The sequence below is a fragment of the Pipra filicauda genome, unplaced genomic scaffold (assembly GCF_003945595.2).
Source record: "Pipra filicauda isolate LSUMZ 115617 unplaced genomic scaffold, ASM394559v2 scaffold196_size3971931_pilon, whole genome shotgun sequence".
NCBI lineage: Eukaryota > Metazoa > Chordata > Aves > Passeriformes > Pipridae > Pipra > Pipra filicauda.
In genome coordinates, this window is record NW_024104305.1 from 3565239 (window position 1) to 3587176 (window position 21938).

The 21938-nt window shown below is 43.7% G+C and overlaps 1 protein-coding gene across 4 annotated transcripts in view; it reads right to left on the minus strand.

The window, feature by feature from the left end:
- The window catches only part of CCDC148 (coiled-coil domain containing 148), a 53671-nt gene that overhangs the window by 9274 nt on the left and 22459 nt on the right, over window positions 1-21938 (minus strand). For all 4 annotated transcript variants that reach the window (XM_039380478.1, XM_039380479.1, XM_039380477.1 and 1 more), the window contains exons 9-11: window positions 16520-16658; window positions 14294-14500; window positions 948-1088 (exon numbers count right to left, since the gene is read on the minus strand). In XM_039380478.1, the coding sequence (XP_039236412.1) occupies window positions 948-1088; window positions 14294-14500; window positions 16520-16658 (487 nt within the window). The remainder of the gene's footprint in view (window positions 1-947; window positions 1089-14293; window positions 14501-16519; window positions 16659-21938) is intronic.

Below are 21938 nucleotides of genomic sequence, written 5' to 3' on the forward strand. Positions count from 1 at the left end.
AAATACTCCAGTGAAACACGACTGCTGACCCCAAACAGCTGCTATTCCATCTGTGCACAGGCAGAGGATGGTTCTATATCGATATCACACACAAGAAGAGAAAAGTTTGCACAACCAGAATATTTACAGATAAAATGAATGTTGCTAGTGGTTGTGTCAGCACTGCCTGCCCAAACCTCTTCCTTCCCTGTGGTTTCAGAGCCACCTGCCACTACAAACACTGTGTGTGTAAAGGCAAATACACAGAACAAGCTGGAACAAAAAGTAAAGCAGCAGCAAAGCTACTCTTGACCTAAGCAGCAAACCCTCACTAAATGTCCCTCTCTGTATCTCTGGACTCAGAGGCAAAATCCTAATGAAACAACCTCCTGGATTTTTGCCACATCATTTAAGTAAAAAGGCCAACACAAACAAGTGTGACACAGCTTGGTTTGCTAGAGCATTACATTCACTACAGCAGATTTTGGATTTGCTGTTAAGCTGCATCCAAGCCATTTCCCAAGGGGCGAGCACACAAGTACTGGGAATACTGTCCCTTGGAGATGTGCTGGTCCCCCACCCTGCTGTCCTGCAGGCTGTGAGCTGTCGGGCTCCTCTGCTGCATTGCAGCACTCAGCTGCAGCACTGGGAGCTTCCCGAGGCTGCCACGCTGCTCAAAGGCACAAATCTGTGCAGTCAGACCCAGCCATGCCCCTGTGCTGGTTTGTGACACGGCCACAGTCACACACTGACTTGGACAGGCTTTTTTTAAAGACAGGCAATGAAGTAACACAACTGGTGTGTCAGAGCAGACAGCTTTAGAGCTAAAATGGACTGGAGCAAGACCCAAGTGATCATTTGCCCTTCTCTATATCAATACTTAACACAAGTGGTATGAAATCAGTTAAAGATTACAGGAGTAATTGTACACATTAACATATGCAAAAATGTATAAAAGTTTCTCATACTTTCTCTTTCTCCTGAGCTCTACGACTGGTTTCCTGTTCTCTCTGTAGCCTTTTTTTCTCATCTTCCTTTTCTTTTCTTCTGGCAGCTACAGCAGCTTCTAGTTTAGCAGCTTCTTCCTGCTGTGCTTTCCACTGTAGAACCTGGAAGAAACGGTTGAAGAGACAGTCCTGTAGCAGACTGTGTAACTCTGTGACTGTGATCCTGCCAAGCTGAGACTGGGAAGGAAACCCATGTAATCCATGTACAAAGTAAGATTTATAATCTTATCAGCAACACAATCATTTAGCAAGCACCACCTCTCCACATGTTCATGTGCAGCTTGCTACTGAGTGGCATAAGATGCAATAAAATCACACAGGAAGAGATTATAGGTAAAATCGCTAAAACCATCTCAGTGATTCAGATCTTGAATTCCCCTTGAGCACTTAGGCTTTCAATGGCATGCATGTTCCTTAACGAACCTGTGAAGGGATGGAGACCAGAGTCCCCGAGCAGAGTGTGCTCCCAGCCCCCAGTGCCGGCACTGCTGTGACAGCTCCGCACTCCCCCCAGGACAGGGCCTTCAATTCTGCCAGCTCTCACAGGGGAAACCAGCCTGGCACCCCTGCCCCCTGCCAGGGCTTGTGACCGTCCCGGGGGTCCTGCACACACAACATCCCCCTCCTCTGCGGGAAGAGAGGCAGCAGCCGCGGCAGGGCAGGCCAGGGCCCAGCTCCCCCACACCCCTCATTGCAGAGCCTGCCCTGCTTCTTAACAAAACATCCTGGAGACGGGATGGACCACCCAGCTCAACCTGCCAAAAATCCACTCCTGACATGACCCTGACAGACTGTTAGCTAAAGAAGACACCCCATCCCCGTGCCACAGGCAGTGACTCATCTCCAGCCAGTGAGGGTCCCGATTTCCTCGGTGCTGTCAGGAGCACTTGTGTGCTCACCTGTTTCACACTGGTTTCAACAGGATTAATGATGTCTCCTTTTTGTTGGCTTGCCAGCTCTTTTTGTAATGGATTTGTCAAGTGCTAACGGAACTCTGCATTCCTCTAAGGAACAAGCATTGGAGCCATTTTTCAGCTGGTTTTCTACACTACAGTGAGCACTTTAATGCTAAGATATTAAAATGCTTACAATTTTTTCTACCTTTACTGCATTCCACTGGCTGTGTGCACAGACTATTAATTCTTCTGTTTTGTGCTTATGAAAGATGTTCTGTTCAGAAATCCAGAGCTCCCCATGGTCCAAGGTTCTCAGTGAGTTACATCTGAGTGATGCCGTGCTTGCCCCACTTCTTGCTAAAATACCAAGTGTACTTTGCTCCTTGCAATAGGCTGATCAACGATGTGACTTCTCATGGAGTGCAAGCAAAGTAATAATAAGAAAACAACCCAAAAATGAAGAGCGTGCAGAGGATGGAGCCAGATGTGCCCAGTGACAGGATGGGAAACAACAGGCAGAGACTCCTGAAATTCCATGCCATCCATCACTTCCCTCCTGAGAGGGTGGATGGACACTAGAACATTCTGGCCAGGGAGGTTATGGAGCCTCCACCCCCTGCAGAGGTTTAAACCTGGATTCGGTGGGATCCTGGGTCACCAGCTGTATCTGACCCTGCCTGGGCAGGGGTGGCCCCCGGGGGTCTGGAGAGGTCCCTCCAGCCTCAGCTGCAACACCCGAATTAAACCTCCCTCACACTTGAAACTTGTAGCACAACAGCTGTTTAAATCCAAATCTTCATGTAGCAATTTTGCCAGTAGCCTGCTCATGCAGTTTAGCACTTTAAGACTCTAAAATAAAATGTTAAATTGTTTCAGTTACCCTTCACTTGCCACACAAATGAAGTCAAAAAGGAACGCTTTAAAAATGAGTTACAAGAACATGCAATCTTTTCTACCTGGCTTTTGAAACAGATCAAAGCAAAACCATATGCAGGAAGCTTTACAATCTAACAACAAGCAAACAGTGAATGAAATCTGCTAAAAGCATACTCAGATTGGAGCTGGGATAAGCTGCAGAAGCATTCGAAGGAGCTTTAAACGTCGGTAATAACACCACTGAGATTTTCTGAACAGAAATGCAGTAACAATCAGATTATGTAACAAAAAAATTGCTTTTTGTAAGCTTGGATTTTCCTACATCCTGCTTCACGCTCCTTTCAAACACTCTCTCCAATACTGGGATCAATGCCACTGGGCTCAGTACATGATGCAGCTTCAGTTCTCTCCACGTCTGAGAACTCTTCTGATCCTTTATTGGTCTTCTCTGGATATTAATTTACCTATTAACCAGGGATTTTTTTGACTGTTTGATTGCAGTCATTAGCACTGCAATCGTTGGCCTCGTTGAGGCCATTAAATTGGTCTCAATGAAAGCTCCAGTTCCCTGACACTGCAGGGGAACCACTGCCTGGAAATGGATGTGGAGAACAGAGTGGGCCCAGCAGAGTCTGGGACAACAACTGACTGAAGGAATCAAACCCCAGTGAAGCAGTGAGCACATATAGGTACTAGTTCAGTCTGAAATCATCTCAAGCCTCCTTATTAATTCATTCTGATTAGCAGTGGTTTGCTTGGCAATGTTACGCCCCAATCTGGTGCCAGGCCATGATCACCTTCCCCGGTTGTTTCCACATAGCTCTTCCATTACAGCCTTTTGATTCAAGTCAGAAATCAATACTGAGGCACAATCTAGATTTTTGACAGGTTTCATACGAACAAATGAGCATAACCAAGCATCAAATCCAGAACTTCCCTCAGCTTACAAAGCACTAATCATCCAACGGGGTTCCCCAGACAGAACAGATAAGCCAGTAACTCAGGGTGTATCTCCACACCTACAACACTCCCTGCTCTGTCCTAAATCACTAACACACATTCAGGGGGTAGAATCTGCTTTCTGCCTTTATCTAGTTAGGTTTTTGAATGTATGAGCCCATTGCCAATCAGGAAAATGGATAATGAGAATGCCAAAGGAGAGTGTAACTATATCATATTTGCTCACCATACCCAGTGTTATTATTTTCTGTAGGCAGTACATGAAGTTAGTTTAGATTACCCCTGTTCCCTCCCCCATGTTTATCTAATCCATGTCTTTTCATTAAGACAAAGACAATTCACCTCCTTTAAAAATAATTCATAATTACACCAAAAAAAAAAAAAAAAGGCAGGAAAAAAGAGGGGGAAAAAAGGGAAAAGTTGGTAAAAACCAGAAAAGCAGTATTTACAAAATATGTATAAAATGGGATTCAGTAGGTTGGCCTTATGCCATGGTTTTCCCCACATGAAGAGTAAAAGTCATATTGAATAAAATGTTCCTAAAGCTGAGCTACACTGAAGTGTAAGAAATAACAAAAATTAGACATTAACCAGCTGATTCAAATGCCAGTATATTTCACTTATTAAAGCACACTCGAACATTAAAGGCCTCTGTGCCAGAGAGAAGTTGTAGAGCCACAGCCCCAACTCACTTTGTGGCCTGTACAGGGGAACATCTCTGGGGAGCCCCATCCACAGGAGAGGGGCCCAAAGAGGTCCCTGTCCGTGCAGTCACAGGGTCACAAATTAGGAGCTGGACTATCTGAACTGCTGGGGACAAAGGACAGAGTGGCCAACCCTCAGCTGCACCTCAGTGGCACAGAGCAGTCCCACAGTGGCAGGGGAGAGCTGGTCATGTCCCAGCCCACAGAGCCCGAGGCCAGCAGGGAAGGGAGTGGAATAGCTGAGGAACCTCCTCAGCACCTCCGTTCCTGAGGAACCTCCTCAGCACCTCCGTTCCTGAGGAACCTCCTCAGCACCTCCGTTCCTGAGGAACCTCCTCAGCACCTCCGTTCCTGAGGAACCTCCTCAGCACCTCCGTTCCTGAGGAACCTCCTCAGCACCTCCGTGCTTTCATCGCTGTGCTGTTCAAAAGTGACCACCTGATGCTGAATTGCCAGCATTCCTACAGTTGAAGTTTGCCAAGAAAGCCCGCTGCATTCAGCAAGCTTTTATCTCCAGAGGGTCTGGAGAACAAAAAAACCTCCGGAACAACAATTCAGCTTGACTGCAGCAGCAATCTGGGAGCACAGACTGCACACAAAAATTAATGTGTTCCTGATTGCATTCTTTCATTCCTATGAGTGCAAAATCAGAAGGGTAGATTTTACTGTGTCAACAGTAAATGTTTTATTTAAATATTAAAAAGATCCTAGTAGTTAAACTAATATTGAAAATACACTGAAACCTGGCTCCCCCAGTGCCTGTTCTACAAAGCAGCTTACATTTTAGCAGTACAAGTACTGCCAACATTAAGTTCTGAAAGTTTTTAATTACAACTGGCATTTCAAGTACATTTCACAGTTCATGTATTATTAGAGGAGCTTTTGCCAAGTGAATTATTAAGTTGCTGTGCTGAACAGAATGTGTATACACCTATTTTCAGATCATTATTTCAATATTGCATATTACAATAATGTAAAGTACACTACAAACTAATTAAAGTAATAAATTAGTTCTTTCACTCTAACATCTGAATAGTTATAATGTATTTACCATTTACTTAATGCTCCAGATACATCTCTTTTAAAGACAGAACAATTTGAGAGACTTTCCTTGGGAACTCCCATTAAATTAGCAAACGGTAATGTGGCATCATGTAAGATTTTCTCTTTAAGCAGCACTGACTTACATTATAAACAGACCCTGAAGCTGCCTATGGTGACACAGGAAGAGTCATCAAGCTCCTGAAAGGGGTAAACAGAAACACAGGACAGCTGGTGTGGGGAGGGTCTGCACAGCAAAGGTCACAAAGGGAGCAGCACCAGCCTTTGGAAATGGAGACAAACATGCCCTGGGAACCAAAGGGACATAAAATGCCTGGGAGGAGCAGTGTCAGAAATGACTACCCAGAGCTCAGATCAGTACTCTCACAGACTACGCTGTGCCACACTGAGCTGCTGGAATTCAGATTCTAAGCAAAAATTCCCCATAATCATGTGATAAAGCCAGCCCTGTTTGTCACAACTGAAGTCAGAAAAAGAAAATCCTCTGAGATGCCCACCCTGATTCTCTCTAGCTCACCCTTTCAGCCTGAGAAATGACCCAATTCCAATACCCTTCCAGAATCCCCCAGGATTTTATTAATCTCTGAAACATTTCTGCTCACCTTTCCTTATTTTTATTAAGGTTTGCAGGTTTTTTTCTCCTTCCAACTGTTCACAACTGATTCTAAGAATGCCCAGAGGAAAAAAACGTAGAGGGTCCTTTCAAGAAAAATAACTTCACAAATAAAGATGCCACGTGGCAAAAGAAGTACCACAGAATTTGGCTGGTCGTGGAAGCCCCTCATGGAACAGGATTCCAGCATAAGACAGAGCCAGCCTGTTCACGGTGGGGTCACAGCAACAGCAGCTGCAGGTCAGGGCTGTGTGGTCACAAACAGCAAAATGGGATTATGAGATGACTAGAGACTCAAATACTAATTAAAGCAATTCAATATATATAAAAAACCCCAAGGATAAAGAAAGGAAACAAATAACATGTCTCCCCACATTTGTCCCACAGTTCCCACTGGTTATTCTGCAAAGAGGGCGAGAAATCCCAACAAGCAAGAGCCACAAAGCTCCACCTTCACAGCGGGGCCAGCTGTGAAGCTGAGCACCTGAGCTCAGTGTTAGATTGTGCACGTCACCCGCACCAAAATCAATGGAAGCACCAATACAATTGCTACTCTGTGGCAAAGCTCCATGTTGGGCTACTGAAAGTACCCTTGAAGCACAGAACAACTCCAGAAGCTTTTTGGCCTCTCCAGGCAGAGCCCAAGTAGTCATTGAGAACCACAAAATAAGCTCTGGAAAGGATGAGCAGTGAATTGTAGGAGGCCCTGCATCTGCTGCCTTCCCATAGGATTGTTCAGTCTGGAGTCCTCTAGTCATCTCAGGCTTCCCTACATCTGCTCACACTGTGCTCCTGTGGAGCTTGGGAGACAGAGGAAGCTGGTGATCAACAGAGTCCAAAAGCACATGGAGGAGTGTCCACGTTCAGATAACCAGTGATCTACTCCGAGCGCCCAGACCAGCTCCAATCCTCCCTTCCCTCCCTGCCAACCTCGCTGCGTCACCACCATCTTCTCTGCTCAGTGTCTTGCTGAATATAGAATTGAGAGTCATCCCATTTATGGCAAGGCAGAGATACCTCTTCATTCTTCCAGATGGAAGCCACAAGGCACGGAGGGGGAAAAATGCCTCTCAACTGCAAATTTGGATTTCAACCACGTCAACCATGACATTTTTCCTTCACATTTTTAAAATAAGGACTGCAGCCTCAGAACAAGTTGGTGACCTAAGGAATTCTGTTTACAGAGAAAAAGGCATTTTAGAGCTATGCCTTTCTAGCATGTCCTGAGAAACAGAAATAAGCAAGGCAGATGTAAAAGGTCATTAAGTGATAAGAAGTTATAGGCTAAAGGATTGCAGCATCAGCTCTTCAGTAAGGATGTTCTTCTGAGCTCAGTTCCTAATGGACACATCAGCCAATGAGGAAGATGATTTAATAAATTTGGCAAACTTTTCATTTCCCTACACAAGAGCAGGTCATTACTTTCTATCTCCTCTAGAACTAGCCAAACTGAGATCACTAGAAGATTAACATGGAAAACTCATTAAAAGGTGACTTTTATTGTCAGCAGTGCAGCCTCTTCACTTGCAATATAGTTCAGTCGTTAACACTTCAGATAAAAGCAGCACATGCTGATCTGTGTCTTCTGCCTCAGCAACTCCCTGCCATTCTGACAGGGGAAAGAAAGGAAATCTTTGTAAGGAAAGGGAAAGCAAACACAGAAGAAAATAAAAGTTAAGGACCCAGTCTCCCATAGAAGAGCAAGGATTCACCCAGATAATTTCTCCCAGGGTTAATAGAAGCACATAAATTCCACTTGGGTTAATGGAATAATAAATCCCTTAGACTTAAACATTTTACAAATGAAACAGGACAATAGAAGACTGTGTTACAAAACTAACCTTTTTTTTTAAGTCACTAATTATACAGAAATGTCTATCCAACAACTGCTAAAAATTCTGTCCCAACAAAGCTGACATTGCCAAAGAAACTGGGACATACAGGAGACCTGCTACTGATGTGTAATTGTATCAACTGAAAATTAAAAAAAAAATAGAAATACTTGCACTTCAAACCCAGTACAGACTGAAACATAAAATATTAACAGTGTTATTCCTGGAAATACAATAAGAATAGAAAGTGTATGCATATATGCCTAAATGGAAAGCTAATGAGATGGGTGCCTCAGGGTGTGAATACTAGAGCTTAGAAAAGGGGAAAAATTAAAATGCATATTAAGAACAGTTCCCTGGGGTCTGAAACATTACAGAGTGGAGGAGTTTGTCCAAACAATGTGAAAAAGTTATCATTTTTTAAATTTAGGAAGTGCTTTTTTATCAGCATCATATGTATCTTTTTCCTTTCCTCGTGTGTCAGTAACCTCATGAACTGCCAGGCATGTTCGAAACAGCCCACGTGTCAGGGACTCACCCACTGTGGAAGGAGGCTGGAGGGAGTTCAGGTGTACAGGGGGGCTCCATATTGCACAGGATGATCAGCAGGAACCATTGCTATTCAGAGGCTGGTGGCACCAGCCCAGAGCTGTCCTGCTGTCTGTGCTCTGTGGTGCAAGGCTTAAAATTCTGGGGGCCGTCAGCTCCACAGCATTCAAAATCCATGTGAACACCTAATTTTAAATAGAAACACACACCTCACACCCCCCTGTGAGAGGGGGTACAGGGCAGCAGCCACACAAACAGCAGGTCAACAGTGAGATGCTCCCTCTCCTTGGGGACAGGACCAAGCTCTCCTGTCCCAGCAAAGAACTGTATTTCTGTTACAGGGAGTGCAGCCCCTCCTAAGACCACATAGCTGGACATGAAGTTATAACATCAGCATTATCTACACGACATGTCACTAACAGCAAAAATTGCGATATTAGCAGGTGGTGATCTGAAGTCTCCATTAACTTTCAACTCTAAAAATCTGCCCCTTTTTCTCCAGACTGGTGATTCTTCAACCGTGAAAACTTCTGAACAGCACCTGGAATACCATTCAGACTCCACAGGATCCTAAATGACAAGCAGCAAATGGCAAAAGCTAACAGTTTCTGCCTCTGACTGGCTTGCACAAGACCTCTGAGAAGCATTAGAGCAGTATTAGAGCATTTGGCAATGGGATAATTAACAAATAATACACTCACAAGTTTGTTAATCTCAGAAGATAATCTCGTTCTGGCTGTGATTAGAAAAACAATGGAAGTTCACATCCCCTGATAGACTTTTGATGGGTACTCTTGAACAGCCTGTGCTCCACAGGCTACCTCTAAGAGGTCAAAAAAAAAATCAGAGAACTGGTTGAAAGTAACTGTTTTGATTGTTAACAGAACATTGCCTTCAGCTGTACAAGTGTTTAAATCTGAAAAAGGGATATGAGAGAAAAGCATTGGAGCACAACCCTCAGTCATGACTCGAAGAGGAATGAGACACTGCTTTCAGTGAGGAAACTGGGCTGGGATCAGTACTGATAAAACTTGGGATCCCATACAGGAGCATTGTCAGCTCCCTGGAGTTGACACCACATCAAATCATCTTTGCTCAAGGCTGTGTGTGAACAGTTTACTTCTCACAGCTTGTCCCTGTAGTCCCTCCCTTCTCAGCCAGCATTAGAGAACATCTTTCTGTTCTTGACAACAGGAGCGTAAGCACTTTATTAACAAGTTTAAATACTATGTAGGCTTAGATATTCACACAAGCATGACCTTAAGTAGGCTGTATTTCTATTTACAACTACTTATCTGAATTTGCTATCCTTTTATATACAGTACTCTCTCTCCTAGTCCTATCTGCCACCATATGGAGGAGACTCCCTTTGATCCTCTACTACTTCTGCAAAATTTCAACGCAATTTTTCTTGCCTGAAGTGCCACTTTCCTTGCTGAAGGAGATAATGCTAAGAAAATATGTTTTGCATGAACTATCTGCTTGTCCAGCAGACCCATCCTCAAGTAATTTTGGGGACCACCAGACAATGTTAACTAAATTTGAGAGACAAGTGTATGTCTCAAACACCCTGCAGACCCTCCGGGCTCTGACAAGCCCAGCAGCTGGGTAGCTGAGTGTGCTACAGCCCAGGCTGAGGCACCACGTGCTCCTCTGCTCAGCTGAAATTTTGGGTGCGATGGGTTGTTCCAGTGGATCTCAGAGCTGACAGGTCAGTCCCTGGTCTCCTCCATGCAGGGCACCCTGCAGTCCTCTGTTCCCAAAAGCTTGCAATTTATGCCCAATGGATGAAGCTCGAATTTGTGACGGTGTCCTTGGAAGGATCAACAGAAACACACACAGTGGTTTAACAAACTGCCCTGGTCAGCTCCTCTGGAGCACAGGGCTCTGGGCACTCCTGGGGCTACAGGCAAACATCAGGCATCCATTGTGAGATTTCAGTAGGAGGTGATAGATTCAGAAATAACATCGTGTGAGAGAACACGGTGCACAGGAAAACGGGGGGCAATGGAGGGGTGAAAGGACAAGCAAGGCAAATTTGCAGAGCCAACGTCTGCAAGTGCGTCACACTTACTGTGACGAGCTTCATCTGACCCTAGAGACACAATTCATCAATGCTGTGCTGACCTCAAATTATTAAATCCAGGTTTATTAGGTCTGGATTAAAAATGTACTGCTGAATCAGAGCTGGCTCATCTTTGGTGAATGTTAAAGTCTTAGATATTTGCTCACATCCACTTTGGAGCATTTATTAAAGCTTGTATTTTTTATGTCTAACAAATGAATGGGCCACCTCAGTAGGGAACAGATAATGCTTCTGAAAAAGAAAACTCTTCTTTTAAGTATCTCACTATTCAAATATTTATTTTTGAAAGTGTCCTTCAAAATGATCAGATTATAGTCAAAGTACTAGATGTGATACCTGTGCAGACTTTTTTTTTTTTTACATTCAGTTTTAATACTTCAGTGTTGATCTCCTCTAGCAGTCAAAGCATTTAAATCAGTGACTTGACTATATGGTGAATAGGGAAATATTTTTTTTCCCCGAGTTTACTAACACATCAACGCGCTTGCAACAAACGTGGGTAGAGCCCTTCCCAAATCTTTGTTTGCGAAGCCCAGCCATGACTAACACATTCTTTCCTCTAATACAGGAAAGGAAAAGGAAGGCAATCTGCAACGTGCTTTACACAATTTGCAATATCCCAGTTAATTTCATCTAACGCTTTTCCTTTCAAAATTAATTTATTTTAGTTTCTGCCAGGATAAGGAATGCAAGAGCTGCTCTCCCAAAATTCACAATGTGTTGCAAGAGATTTTAGCACTGAAGGGGGGATTAATCCTGGGACTCAAAACAAAGAAGAGAAGAGATTTAAAGGCAGGCAGGCAGGCAGGCACACAGCTTTGTGCTGAGGAAGGAAAAGCTCACACTAAGCATCACACACGAGATCAAACTACCCTTCTGTCTGCTGCTGTAGGTCTTCCCTCGTGTGCTCTTCTCAAACTGTTTTATACAAAGAGGGAAAGTACTGGATTACAAATATTTTAAGATAGATCCAATAGGAAAATAATGTTTGGAAAGCATGCAGACGCCTCGACTGAATTTCTAGAGGTATCACAGCAAGTACTTCAACCCTTCAAACCCCGCTGTGAGGCAGCACCCCCCAACCCTCCGAAAAGATCACTCCTCACTTCATGCCTTACCTACTTTGCGACATGGAACAATCTGCTTCTTTGTGTTGCTTAGAAAGAGGATTTTTATACAGAAAGAATATTTTACACAGTGTCTACTTGAGAAGCCTGACAAGGGCAGATCTCCTCAGTACAAAGCACACCAAACTGAGTGACTCTTGATCACTCACCCAAGTGTAACCCCCCAGGGTTTGTTTTGTTTGCTTTCCCATGGCAAACAGGGGTGTTAAAGATATGTACATGAGACACATTTCCTCTCTCAGAATGCGCAGTGCATCCTCCCCAGCATCATTCTTTCACACTTTGCTTCATTCAGACGACTACCATATGGCCCTTGTGATTTATTTCACCTGAGCCTCTTGAGTTGTTCCAAAATTCCTCCTTAGAGACTCTGATTTCTGTTAAGGACACACATTGATCTTCTGTGAGGTGGAATATGGAATAAGAGTTTGAAAGTCCTTTCCCCAAGTAAAAACTGCTATAAATAATAATTTAACTTCTCTGCTGCTTTACTTTTTAATTGTTATCACCTGCTGTCAGTCACAAGGCCTAGAGTCTCACCAATGGCATAGTGCAATGGCTCCTAGTGCATTTAAACCAGCTTTAAATCACGTATTCTTTATTCAGTCTACTGCACCTTTGGTTGGTTGTTGACAGAGGAAAAGAACTATATAGAAGTTAGATATATCATGTGGTTATTGCAGTAATTAAGACCGTGGACAGCCTGTCAGGTATTACAGATCTTACAGTGCACGTGCCATCACTTCCTTTACAGATGATGTCAATAGGCACAGAAATGCTGTGGCTTTCTCTGAAACCTGCTGCTGTAACAAGGAGAGCTCTGTCCCTCTCAGTCAGATACAACCTTCTCACAAGCATACTTAGAGTTTGCTCACAGCTAAATCATTATAGCAACTCCACGGCCCCTGTGGCAAAGTGACACGAGTAAGATTCCCTTATGCCAAACTTGTGAAACCAAAATGTTAAGTCAATCAATGGCCAAAGGGAAAAGGTGGGAGAACAGCCCTAATATCCCTGATTTCCAGCTCCAAACTCACTCATCAGAGACAGATTCCCTTTTCAGCTATCTTAGGATCCCTGTCAGGGTGGGTTTTATCCATGTAAATTGGCTCACTGGACTGAGATCTCCCTTTTACCTGACAGCTCCCAGCAGCCACTTTCTGTGTCCAACACTCTGTAGTTGCACAGTCCAGAAGTGCAGAAAGACAAGTCTGTAAAATGAACTATAACTGGGCAAACAAGGAGTTTTCAAACACATCTCCCCATCAAACTCAAAGAGGACCCACAGATATGTTCAGAATCATTCCTCTGAAAACCAGCGAGCTCCTCACCCAGTCTCAGCTTCCGTCCCCCAGCCCTCTGAGCTGTGGAGCTGATCAAAACAAGGTCACAATGATATCCTCCCTTAATGAAAAATATGTTCCTTTTTCATTCCTCTTTTCTGGGGAACAGGTGAGCTGTTTTTGTTCAAACGTTCGACATTTTAACAAAGACCCCTTTGAAGGCCACCCTTGAACAGTGTAGGCCTAATAGGTTTAAGTTTCAAACAGGTCCAGGTTTCCAAACTGGAAACAGGAGGTCAGAATCTAAAAAACTTGTAGACAATGTTCAATGCATCTGTGAGAATTTCAAGATACATGGAAACAACATAAGTACTCCAGCACATGCTTGTCACTTCTTGTGGGGAAGAAAAATAGAAGAAACAAGGGAAGAAAAAGTGACTCAAATTCACAGTTCAGGAATAAATGGCCTTTCCGTCTCTGATTGTGCAGGTAGGAGACACACAGGCATTCCAGAAAGGAAGGCCTAGGTAAAAAAACACCAAACACCCCCCAGCTCCAGAGAACCACTCCTTACTGCATGTGGCTCCAGGGAAGGCTGCCACAGGAGCCAGGGGACTCCTCACAGAGTCAAGCCCAGACAGTTTCTAACCCTAAAGTGTTTAGAGTCAAACCTTCTTACACCAGACAGCTCCAGAACAGGAGACAGAAAGGCTTTTGTGTTACTACTAAGTGAAAAACTAGCATCAACATCCAAGTTCTCCCTCACAGCGCAGGTTTTACTGTGCTTTCCTACTTGTAGAAAACCTAAATCAAGTGTTTAGTGTTTCACTGCAAAGTGAGGGCTCAGCAGAGAGAATGTTGGTAAAGTGAGAATAACACACCGTGCCTGCTCTCAGATGTTCATTTCTGTGCAAGTCAAAAATCACAGAGAACAGCTTAAACAAATCTTAACATGCCTCTCATGCCCAGAAATGGGATTCCTCCTACAAATGCCTTAGGCATGAACATCACAACACCTTCCTCTTGTACCCAGGCTCCTCCCATTTTATTTTACTCTCTTACCAAAAACACCCAGGTATTTTCATCTTTTTTTTCACCTCTCAACACAGTAAATTCACAATATTGTGAAGCTTCCATAGCAAGAGCAAACAAGTTAGAGGATCCATTGTTTCAGGTCTTAGAAAGTATTCTTAAAAATAAACAGAAGGGTATACAGATACTCATTATTTCTCTGAAAAGAGACTAGTGTTAATCTAAAAACTTCATTTTGAATTTCTCAGTGAGAAACAGATTTGTAGTGGGTTTATAACCGAACATACCTTTGCTTTCAGCTCAGCACAGATCTCCAGTTGCTTTTGCCTGGAGTCAGCCAGCACCACTTCTGCCTCATGAGCAGCAGCAGCTTCAGCAGCAGTTGCCACTGCCCTAAGGACAAAGGCTTTCCTAGCCTGAGCCCAGCTCAGCAGCAAGGCTCTGTGCTGATTCCTGATGGAATGGCAGTGATCCCAGGCTTTCTCATGAGCAACCTGAGAGAGGAAAGCATTTCAGAAGGGTTTAAAAACTATGAATTAATAATATAAAATTATTCTAGATATTTTTACAAACCTTGAGAATACTTAAATTATCACCAATAATCCACAATGCAGGGCCAGTGCACTCTGCCAGGGATGTCCAGGTGTCCAGGGCAGTGACCCCTCTCCAGCCTTGCCCTCTCTGCCTGCACCATGTGGCACTCCAGCAACCTGTTGGCCCACTGCTCTTTGCTGAACTGCACCTTTGCAATAGGAATTGAATGCAATGATCCCTTCCTGCCCTGAGGGACATATAATACAATGTCCTTCCAATACATCTCCAGAGATACTGAGTACTTCCAGCAAGATGAGGTTTTTCTTAGCAAATTGTGATCTACAGAGAAATAGGACACCAAAACAGCTGTACAAAAGCAGCACAGGTGAGAATCAGCTTCACTTCTTTCCTAACAGGGAATTTGGAAATAGAATTTTAGCTTGCCAAGCAGCACAGTGCCACCACCAGCATCACCACCTAGCAAAAATGGGGAGTGTTTAATCCAAAATACACCCTCTTTGGCCTAACTGAGCGAGGTTCCCAAGGACATTCAGGCTTCAAGACCTTGACAGAAGTAGTAGCAGGTAAGGCTGCATAGACCGAGGCCATTGAGTCCTGAGCCTGTCTTATATCCCCAAAAATACAAGTTACAGGGATGAAGGAGATTCTAGAGATGGCTGGCTGCTCACAGGTGTCCAGGAGACCATTCTAGAGGCTGATTTCCAGGTTTCTGGCAGGGGATGCTGACTGTGCCTGGCTCACAGACATTCCCATCAGCTTGTGGCTGGATGAAGATGGCCCTGGATGTTCCCTTTGATTAAACACGAGGCCACCACCTCATCAGCTCCCTCTGTCAGGGCTGCTGCCCCAGACTCACAAACTGCCAAAGCTGAGACAAAAGGCATGGGATGGAGAGTTTGCTCAGCCGAAAACAGGCCTCTCCAACGAGCTCTGACAGGATCAGGCACTGGGAGCTTGTCCACTGACCATCGTGCACGGAGGGGAGGAGGCCTGGGAGGCTCTCAGGCTGATATTCCAATGTTACACACACACTTTAAGGACAGATTCTTAGCACTAAGAATCATGCTAATACACATACTAAGAGATATCAGCTCAATGTAGAGTTAGATTTTTAAATTTAGCATTCTTAAATTTTAAATGAACCTTCAAAGAATTAGAACCAATAATAGTGGCTGTGCTTAAAATACATCTCCATTGTCCAAAGCACATGACTATTCATCCCAGTTCTCCAAGGCAAAAGGTCCAAAATCCATAAGAACTTTATTTTTAGTGAAACTCAGGCTAATTATCAGTATCACTTCACTGTCACTCCTTTGCACTAGACACTCCTCAAACACAGGGAAGTAGATGGTCTAAAAATACAGCCAGAGATAAAAAAAAGCCTCCTACTTTCCTTATGAGTTCCTGAAGTGTTCTGGCCTTGAAATGGGTTTCTCTATTAGTGCTGTGTGCTTATTCACTGTGGAGTATGAGAGGAATCAGCAATCAATTTGAAAGGCATTATACATATAAAAATAGCCTCTACCTGAGAGCAGGAGATAACTTTTCACTCTTCTTCCTATATATGTGCCACAGAACAATTAAAATAACTATTACTAGGCAGTGCGACAAGGCTCTACATCCTCATGAAAAATAAAAACACCAAGAGAAGCAGAGGAGCATGACATGGCTATAAAACAGCACAGCAAAAGCAGTGCTAACAAATTATTTTGTGAATTTGGCTGTAAGAGTGTGTGGAACTATAAAATCTCCCCAGGGCTTGTTTTGAAGAGGCAGTAGGTTTAAAGGTCCTGCATTTTGAAAACAGGCACATCTCTTCTTCACTATGCAGAATAAAATTTTTAATTAAGAAATTTTAAAACAAAAAAACTTTGATAAACATTCTTTAATACAACTGCTCACTACATAATTTATGTAAGAATTTGTATAATTGAACGAATATTGAAGCCAACACTGACCAGCTCATGCCAGGATTTGTGGGGAAGGTATCTCTGCAGCATATCCAGGTACAAAGTCCTCCTCCTCTGAAGATCACTTGGATACTGATTGATAACAGCCTGGAAAACCCACTGATCTTCTTCCTTCCAGTCACTGTTCCTATAGGAATGTAAAACAATCCACCCCAGTACAACTTAACCACTGAAAAGGAGGAGTTCAGTTCTGGGTTATTTTTACAGCCCCAGCTTTCAGTGGGCTCACAGTCCCGATGCTGTAAACTCGAGGTTGGGTTAGAGCTGAGCTTGTTTCATTTATTGAAACAAAGTAAACATAGAATGCTCTGCTAATGTGACCATTTATTGTGCCATCATTCAAGTAAATTGTTAGCTTTCTAACCTGGCTCTTTATTGACACTGTGTTTCTCCAACATGCCCCCTCAGTGGAGAGCCAGTCACCCCACGTGGGAAAATACGGTGTGAAAAAGGAAGAAGATGATCAGACTTTACCACTGAGCACTAAATACAGGATCGAAATGGAATGAATGAAGTGACAATCCCTGCATGCAGCTAAATGAGGAGCTAGTTTAAAACCAAACTCCTAAAAGCCATAAACTCCTCAGCAAAGCATTTTTTAGAATAGCAGTTGTACCAATCAGCTTGCATTCATCTATCTCTGAAAATCAGAGCAGCAAGTAACGTCCAGCTAAAACAGAGTACCATGGGGTTGGACTCAGTAGCTCAGATTTTACCCTCAATCTGAACTCTTGGCCCCCAAGGGATTAATGTCAGGCTGTCACTGTCAGCATTAACATCCGAGCAGCAACACTGAGTCAGACCAAAAGGTCTCTCTAGCCCAGTGACCTGGTTTCAGAAGTGACTAAGAGCCTAGGGATAATTAAAAGATGGCAATCATGAGATTCTGTAACCCCCACCTCGAATTCCTGCCACCTCCAGCTGCTGCAGTTCCTGGACTGCCTGAGCCAGCAGCAGTGCCTCAGTATTCCATACACTGCATCCAGGAAGGCAATGAAACAGCCTTATCCTTATGCAGGCAGAAAAAAGCAGAAAAAACAGGTACTTCAGAAAGGGGGTTTTTATGAGCTGCTGATATGTAATTAATATTAAACTAGACTTCCTTACTCTCTTATACGGTTCTGAATCATGGGTCGTCTACCACCACCACCTGCGTCTCCTAGAGTGCTTCCATCAACGCTGCCTCCGAACAATCCTAAACATCCACTGGTCAGATGATGTGACCAACACATCTGTTCTAGAACAGGCAGCAGTCACAACTATTGAGGCCATGGTACTGAGAACACAGCTGCATTGGGCAGGGCACGTCTCCAGGATGAAGGACCAACCACCCCCTCCCTAAGATCTTGCTTTATGGTGAACTTGTCACCAGCTGCCGCAAGAGAGGAGCCCCAAAGAGAAGATACAAGGACTCCCTGAAACAACATCTCAGCCTTGGCCATATTGATCACCAGAACTGGTCTACTCTGGCCTCCAATCGGGAGGTCTGGAGACACACCATCTATAACGCTGCAGATGCCTTTGAGAAAGCAGCAGGATCACTCTTGAGGAGAAAAGACAAGGCAGAAAGAATCGTGCCTTGCAGAATATTCCACCTAAGGAGTCTCTCTGCTGTGCCTTTTGCAACCGGACACGCCTGTCTCGTATTGGCCTTTTTAGCCACCAGCGCGCCTGCAACAAATGTGGGTAGAGCCCTTCCCAAATCTTCGTTCGCAAAGCCCGGCCATGAGACTTCCTTATGTGATCCAGCATTGTCTCTGAGGAGAAAACAGTGAACATTAGTATTAAGAAACAATTCTGTGTAACCCAGTTTAACACAACTTTTCTGTAACACATTGCACAGTAAACCTGCAGTGCATTGTCCCCACTGCACAGCACTGGGGACAGTGAGGGGACACAGCAGGGAACATCCCTACACCTGTCAGCTTTATAAAGGGAAAGCTTCACCTGCAGACACGTCTCAAGAATGCAAAGACACAATATCCCATTTCCACAAACCATTTCACCTAACAACAAACCATTTCTGGCAAGTTTGGTGACAAGTTTACATGAGATAGGAAAATAAGTGAAAACTTTCTCTTCTTATTACTATGTGAAATATCCAACAATCTAGGACCCAGGAGTTTGCTATTAAACGCAGTCCTCTTGAAAAGAACAGGAGGCAACCTTGAAATGGGAGAGCAAAGATGCAGCTCCTGTAAAAAGTTTATCTTTGGTGACAGGCAACAACCAAGCAAAGGCTGGAGACAAGGTAACCAGTGGAACCACAGGAGCCAAAGCAGAACTGCAATGAAAGTGTTTCTGTACAGGTGCCTGCTGAACCTCCCAGACAGACACTGAATAATAGATGGCTCAACTGAGTGGTTTCATACCCTAAGCCTAAAGCAGAAAGAGTACCCCAGAAGGGAAATGGGCCTAAGGAATCCTACCAAGAGGGACCGGTGCTGTAACAGCCCATAACTCCCCACTGCAGGCCTGGAGCAGCAGACACAGCCCCTGAGCTTGGTCACAGAGGTGGCATAGGAAGGATGGGCTGTTTCTGCACCATTTACTGCCTCCAAGAGAAATGTCTTGCAGCTGATCCTCAGAAATCAATGTTTTAAACTCCTCCCTCTTCTTTAGAGGGAGCTTTTCTATGAAATCAGATCATTTATTAATTTTAGAATGTGTGTTATAATTTGATATTCTGAGGCATAGGATTTCTGAAGAATAACTTTAATGAGCAAATTAATTATTCTTTGCTATGATTTAAATCTCTTTCACTGCAACTGCTCCTACTGATCTGAGCTGAGTACAAAAATATTTTTTAAGATAACACCTATAATCCTTGTCTTTCCAGCCCCAACATTTTTTTCATTTGTGTATTAGAAGAATCACCATATAACCCTGGCAGCCTTCACTCAAGGGACTACCAGCCACTCACTACGAGGGGGAGAAGTTAAGGCTTGTGGAAGATCCTCTGGGGAGCAATCAGCTGGAGCTACAGCTACAAGTAGTTTATTGTAAGTAGGGACAAACTGACTGCCAGTGCCTTGGTTTGTCAGCTGTGCCAAAATTTGTCAGCTGTGCTGAGATTTTGTCAGCTGCTCATAGACAAATAGGACCAAAAAAAAAAAAATCAGGCTGACCCAGCCCAGCTCATTCCCAGCACCAAACGCACAGGGAATGTCAACATCCTGCGGAGGGAACCCGAGACAGCAGCTCAGCGACGCTGCCATGGAATTCCACAGAGGAACAGCTCACCTACAACACCTCTGGAAACTCCAACACATTTGACAGGAAGAGTTAAGGTAATATCAGGTTTTTGCAGTGTCCAGATATCGACGAACGTTTTCCAGGCTGAAAGCATGACCCAAATTTGAAATGCAGCGCTGGCTGTCCCTGTGTGCAGCATTGTACCAGAGCACAGCACAGGCTGGGCTTTGTTTTGGAGCTGAAACACAGCAATTGTCTTCTCTGCAACAGCCCCGAGGCAGCTGCTTCCTTTGAAACCGATTTACCCAGCATTAATCCCTGGCTTTACACGTCCCAAAGAATACAAACAGCTCCGAGGGGAAGCTCCCCTGTCCCCTGTAATCCCCACAGATCCCTCGCAGCAGCAGCGTGTGCTGGCACCGCTGTCGTGTTGGCTCTGCAGACACACAGGCTGCCACGATGCCACCAAGGGAGATGGCAACCCCTGCTATCAATCATGGCACTGCCGACTCGTACCAGAGACATCCTGGGAACAGGCCTGCAAAGAGGAGCTCCATGTACCTGACTTGGTCCTACCCTCCCACTCATTTGAAAGGATGCAGTGCTGAGTCTGCAGTAATCCATTCATCCTTCACTGATTTTAATAATTCCGACTTCCTTGGTAAAAATATAATAGGGCTTAGAGAATCAGCAGCTATAACACACACATCAGTTCCAAGTCCACGATTTGTGGGATATCTCGGGACCTGGGTATTTCCCAAACACAAAAACTTGTGGTTTAGCAGCAGTAAAAGGAATTAAATTAGATTATAAAATATTATAATGCTATACTAGGCTTGAAAAAAATCCCAAGTTTTTCTTCCATTTCTAAAAGCAATGACCACTGCAATGGGCACTCTAGTGGGACTGAAAAGCACACAGAAGAGAAGAGAATATTATCTTAGTCTGAACTCTTTTTTTTGGACATTATATGTGCATTTTCTGAATTCTCTTTTCCAGACAGTCTCAACAGTTTAAAAATGGGATGTGCAATGCCAGAGAAGTATCAACTGAAGGTTTCTTCACTGTACATTCAAGCATATGATGAAAGAAGGACAGAGCAGTAATCCCAGCTGAAGTGACCAGGTTACCATGTTATCACAGAGTCAAGTTGTACTACTGAGCAACTTCTCAAATCATCAAAACAAGGGAAGAAGTGTATTGCAGGAGGATGTTTGGTCTCCGTGGGTGCAGAGCAATGACAATAACTGCAAAGGCTTCATTAAGGCTACATTAATCAGTAGAGCACAGGGGATACACACCAAGGTCAAGGACCTGTCACTCCAATTTCTGACAGCATTATCTGTGCCACTTGGATCACAGGCTGCCTGATGAATTATAGAATACTTCAATCACAAGGCTGCATCTTTGCAAACTCACAGAATATTCCCATGCAAATTAACCAATATAAACGTAAGAAGTGACAAAGAGTGTCATATCTTTTATAAACCCAGATATTGGAAGTAAGCAATGCTACCAGAACAGTGTCTTGCTTTTTTTTTAATTGAAAACACATTTTTAATGTTGCTGTGGATAAAATCATAGAAACATAAATGAGCAATACATTAAAGATTTTGCTTGCCTTCTGATCTCCAAAAAACCCAATATCTAGCTTTAAATAAATTGCCTGAGATAATTGCAGATGGTTCATTTATGATTCCCTAAATTCCTAGCTCTCAGTTCTGGCACATGCTGACCCAAAGTGGCTCTCTTGCCCCCCAGTATTGCCTCACATTCCTCTCAGCAAATTGCTGCCACTGCCTCCAGCATTTCCTCCAGCTACATCCCCTTTGGCGTTCCCACCTAGAGATCACAACTTCATTCCTTCAGAGCACCACTGCACATGTGTTCATGCTACAACTGCATTTATTTCCTTTAAAAATATGGCATTTTATATTTAAGTCTTGATATTCTTGAATTACCAGTGCAAAATTACCTAGCTCCAGCCCTGAATTCACACTTGGCCTCTGAGCAGTGAAAATACCACCACAGATTTTTCAACCATTTTCAGACGTTCTGTTGTCTACATTGATGTTTGTTATTCAGTAGCACACATGCTGTGTGGGTCAAGGATTTAAATTTATGAATACTCAATAAAATTGTGTTCATTATAAACTTTAACACAATTTTAATTAAAACCACTAGAAAGACTTAGTATATATTTAATGATTTA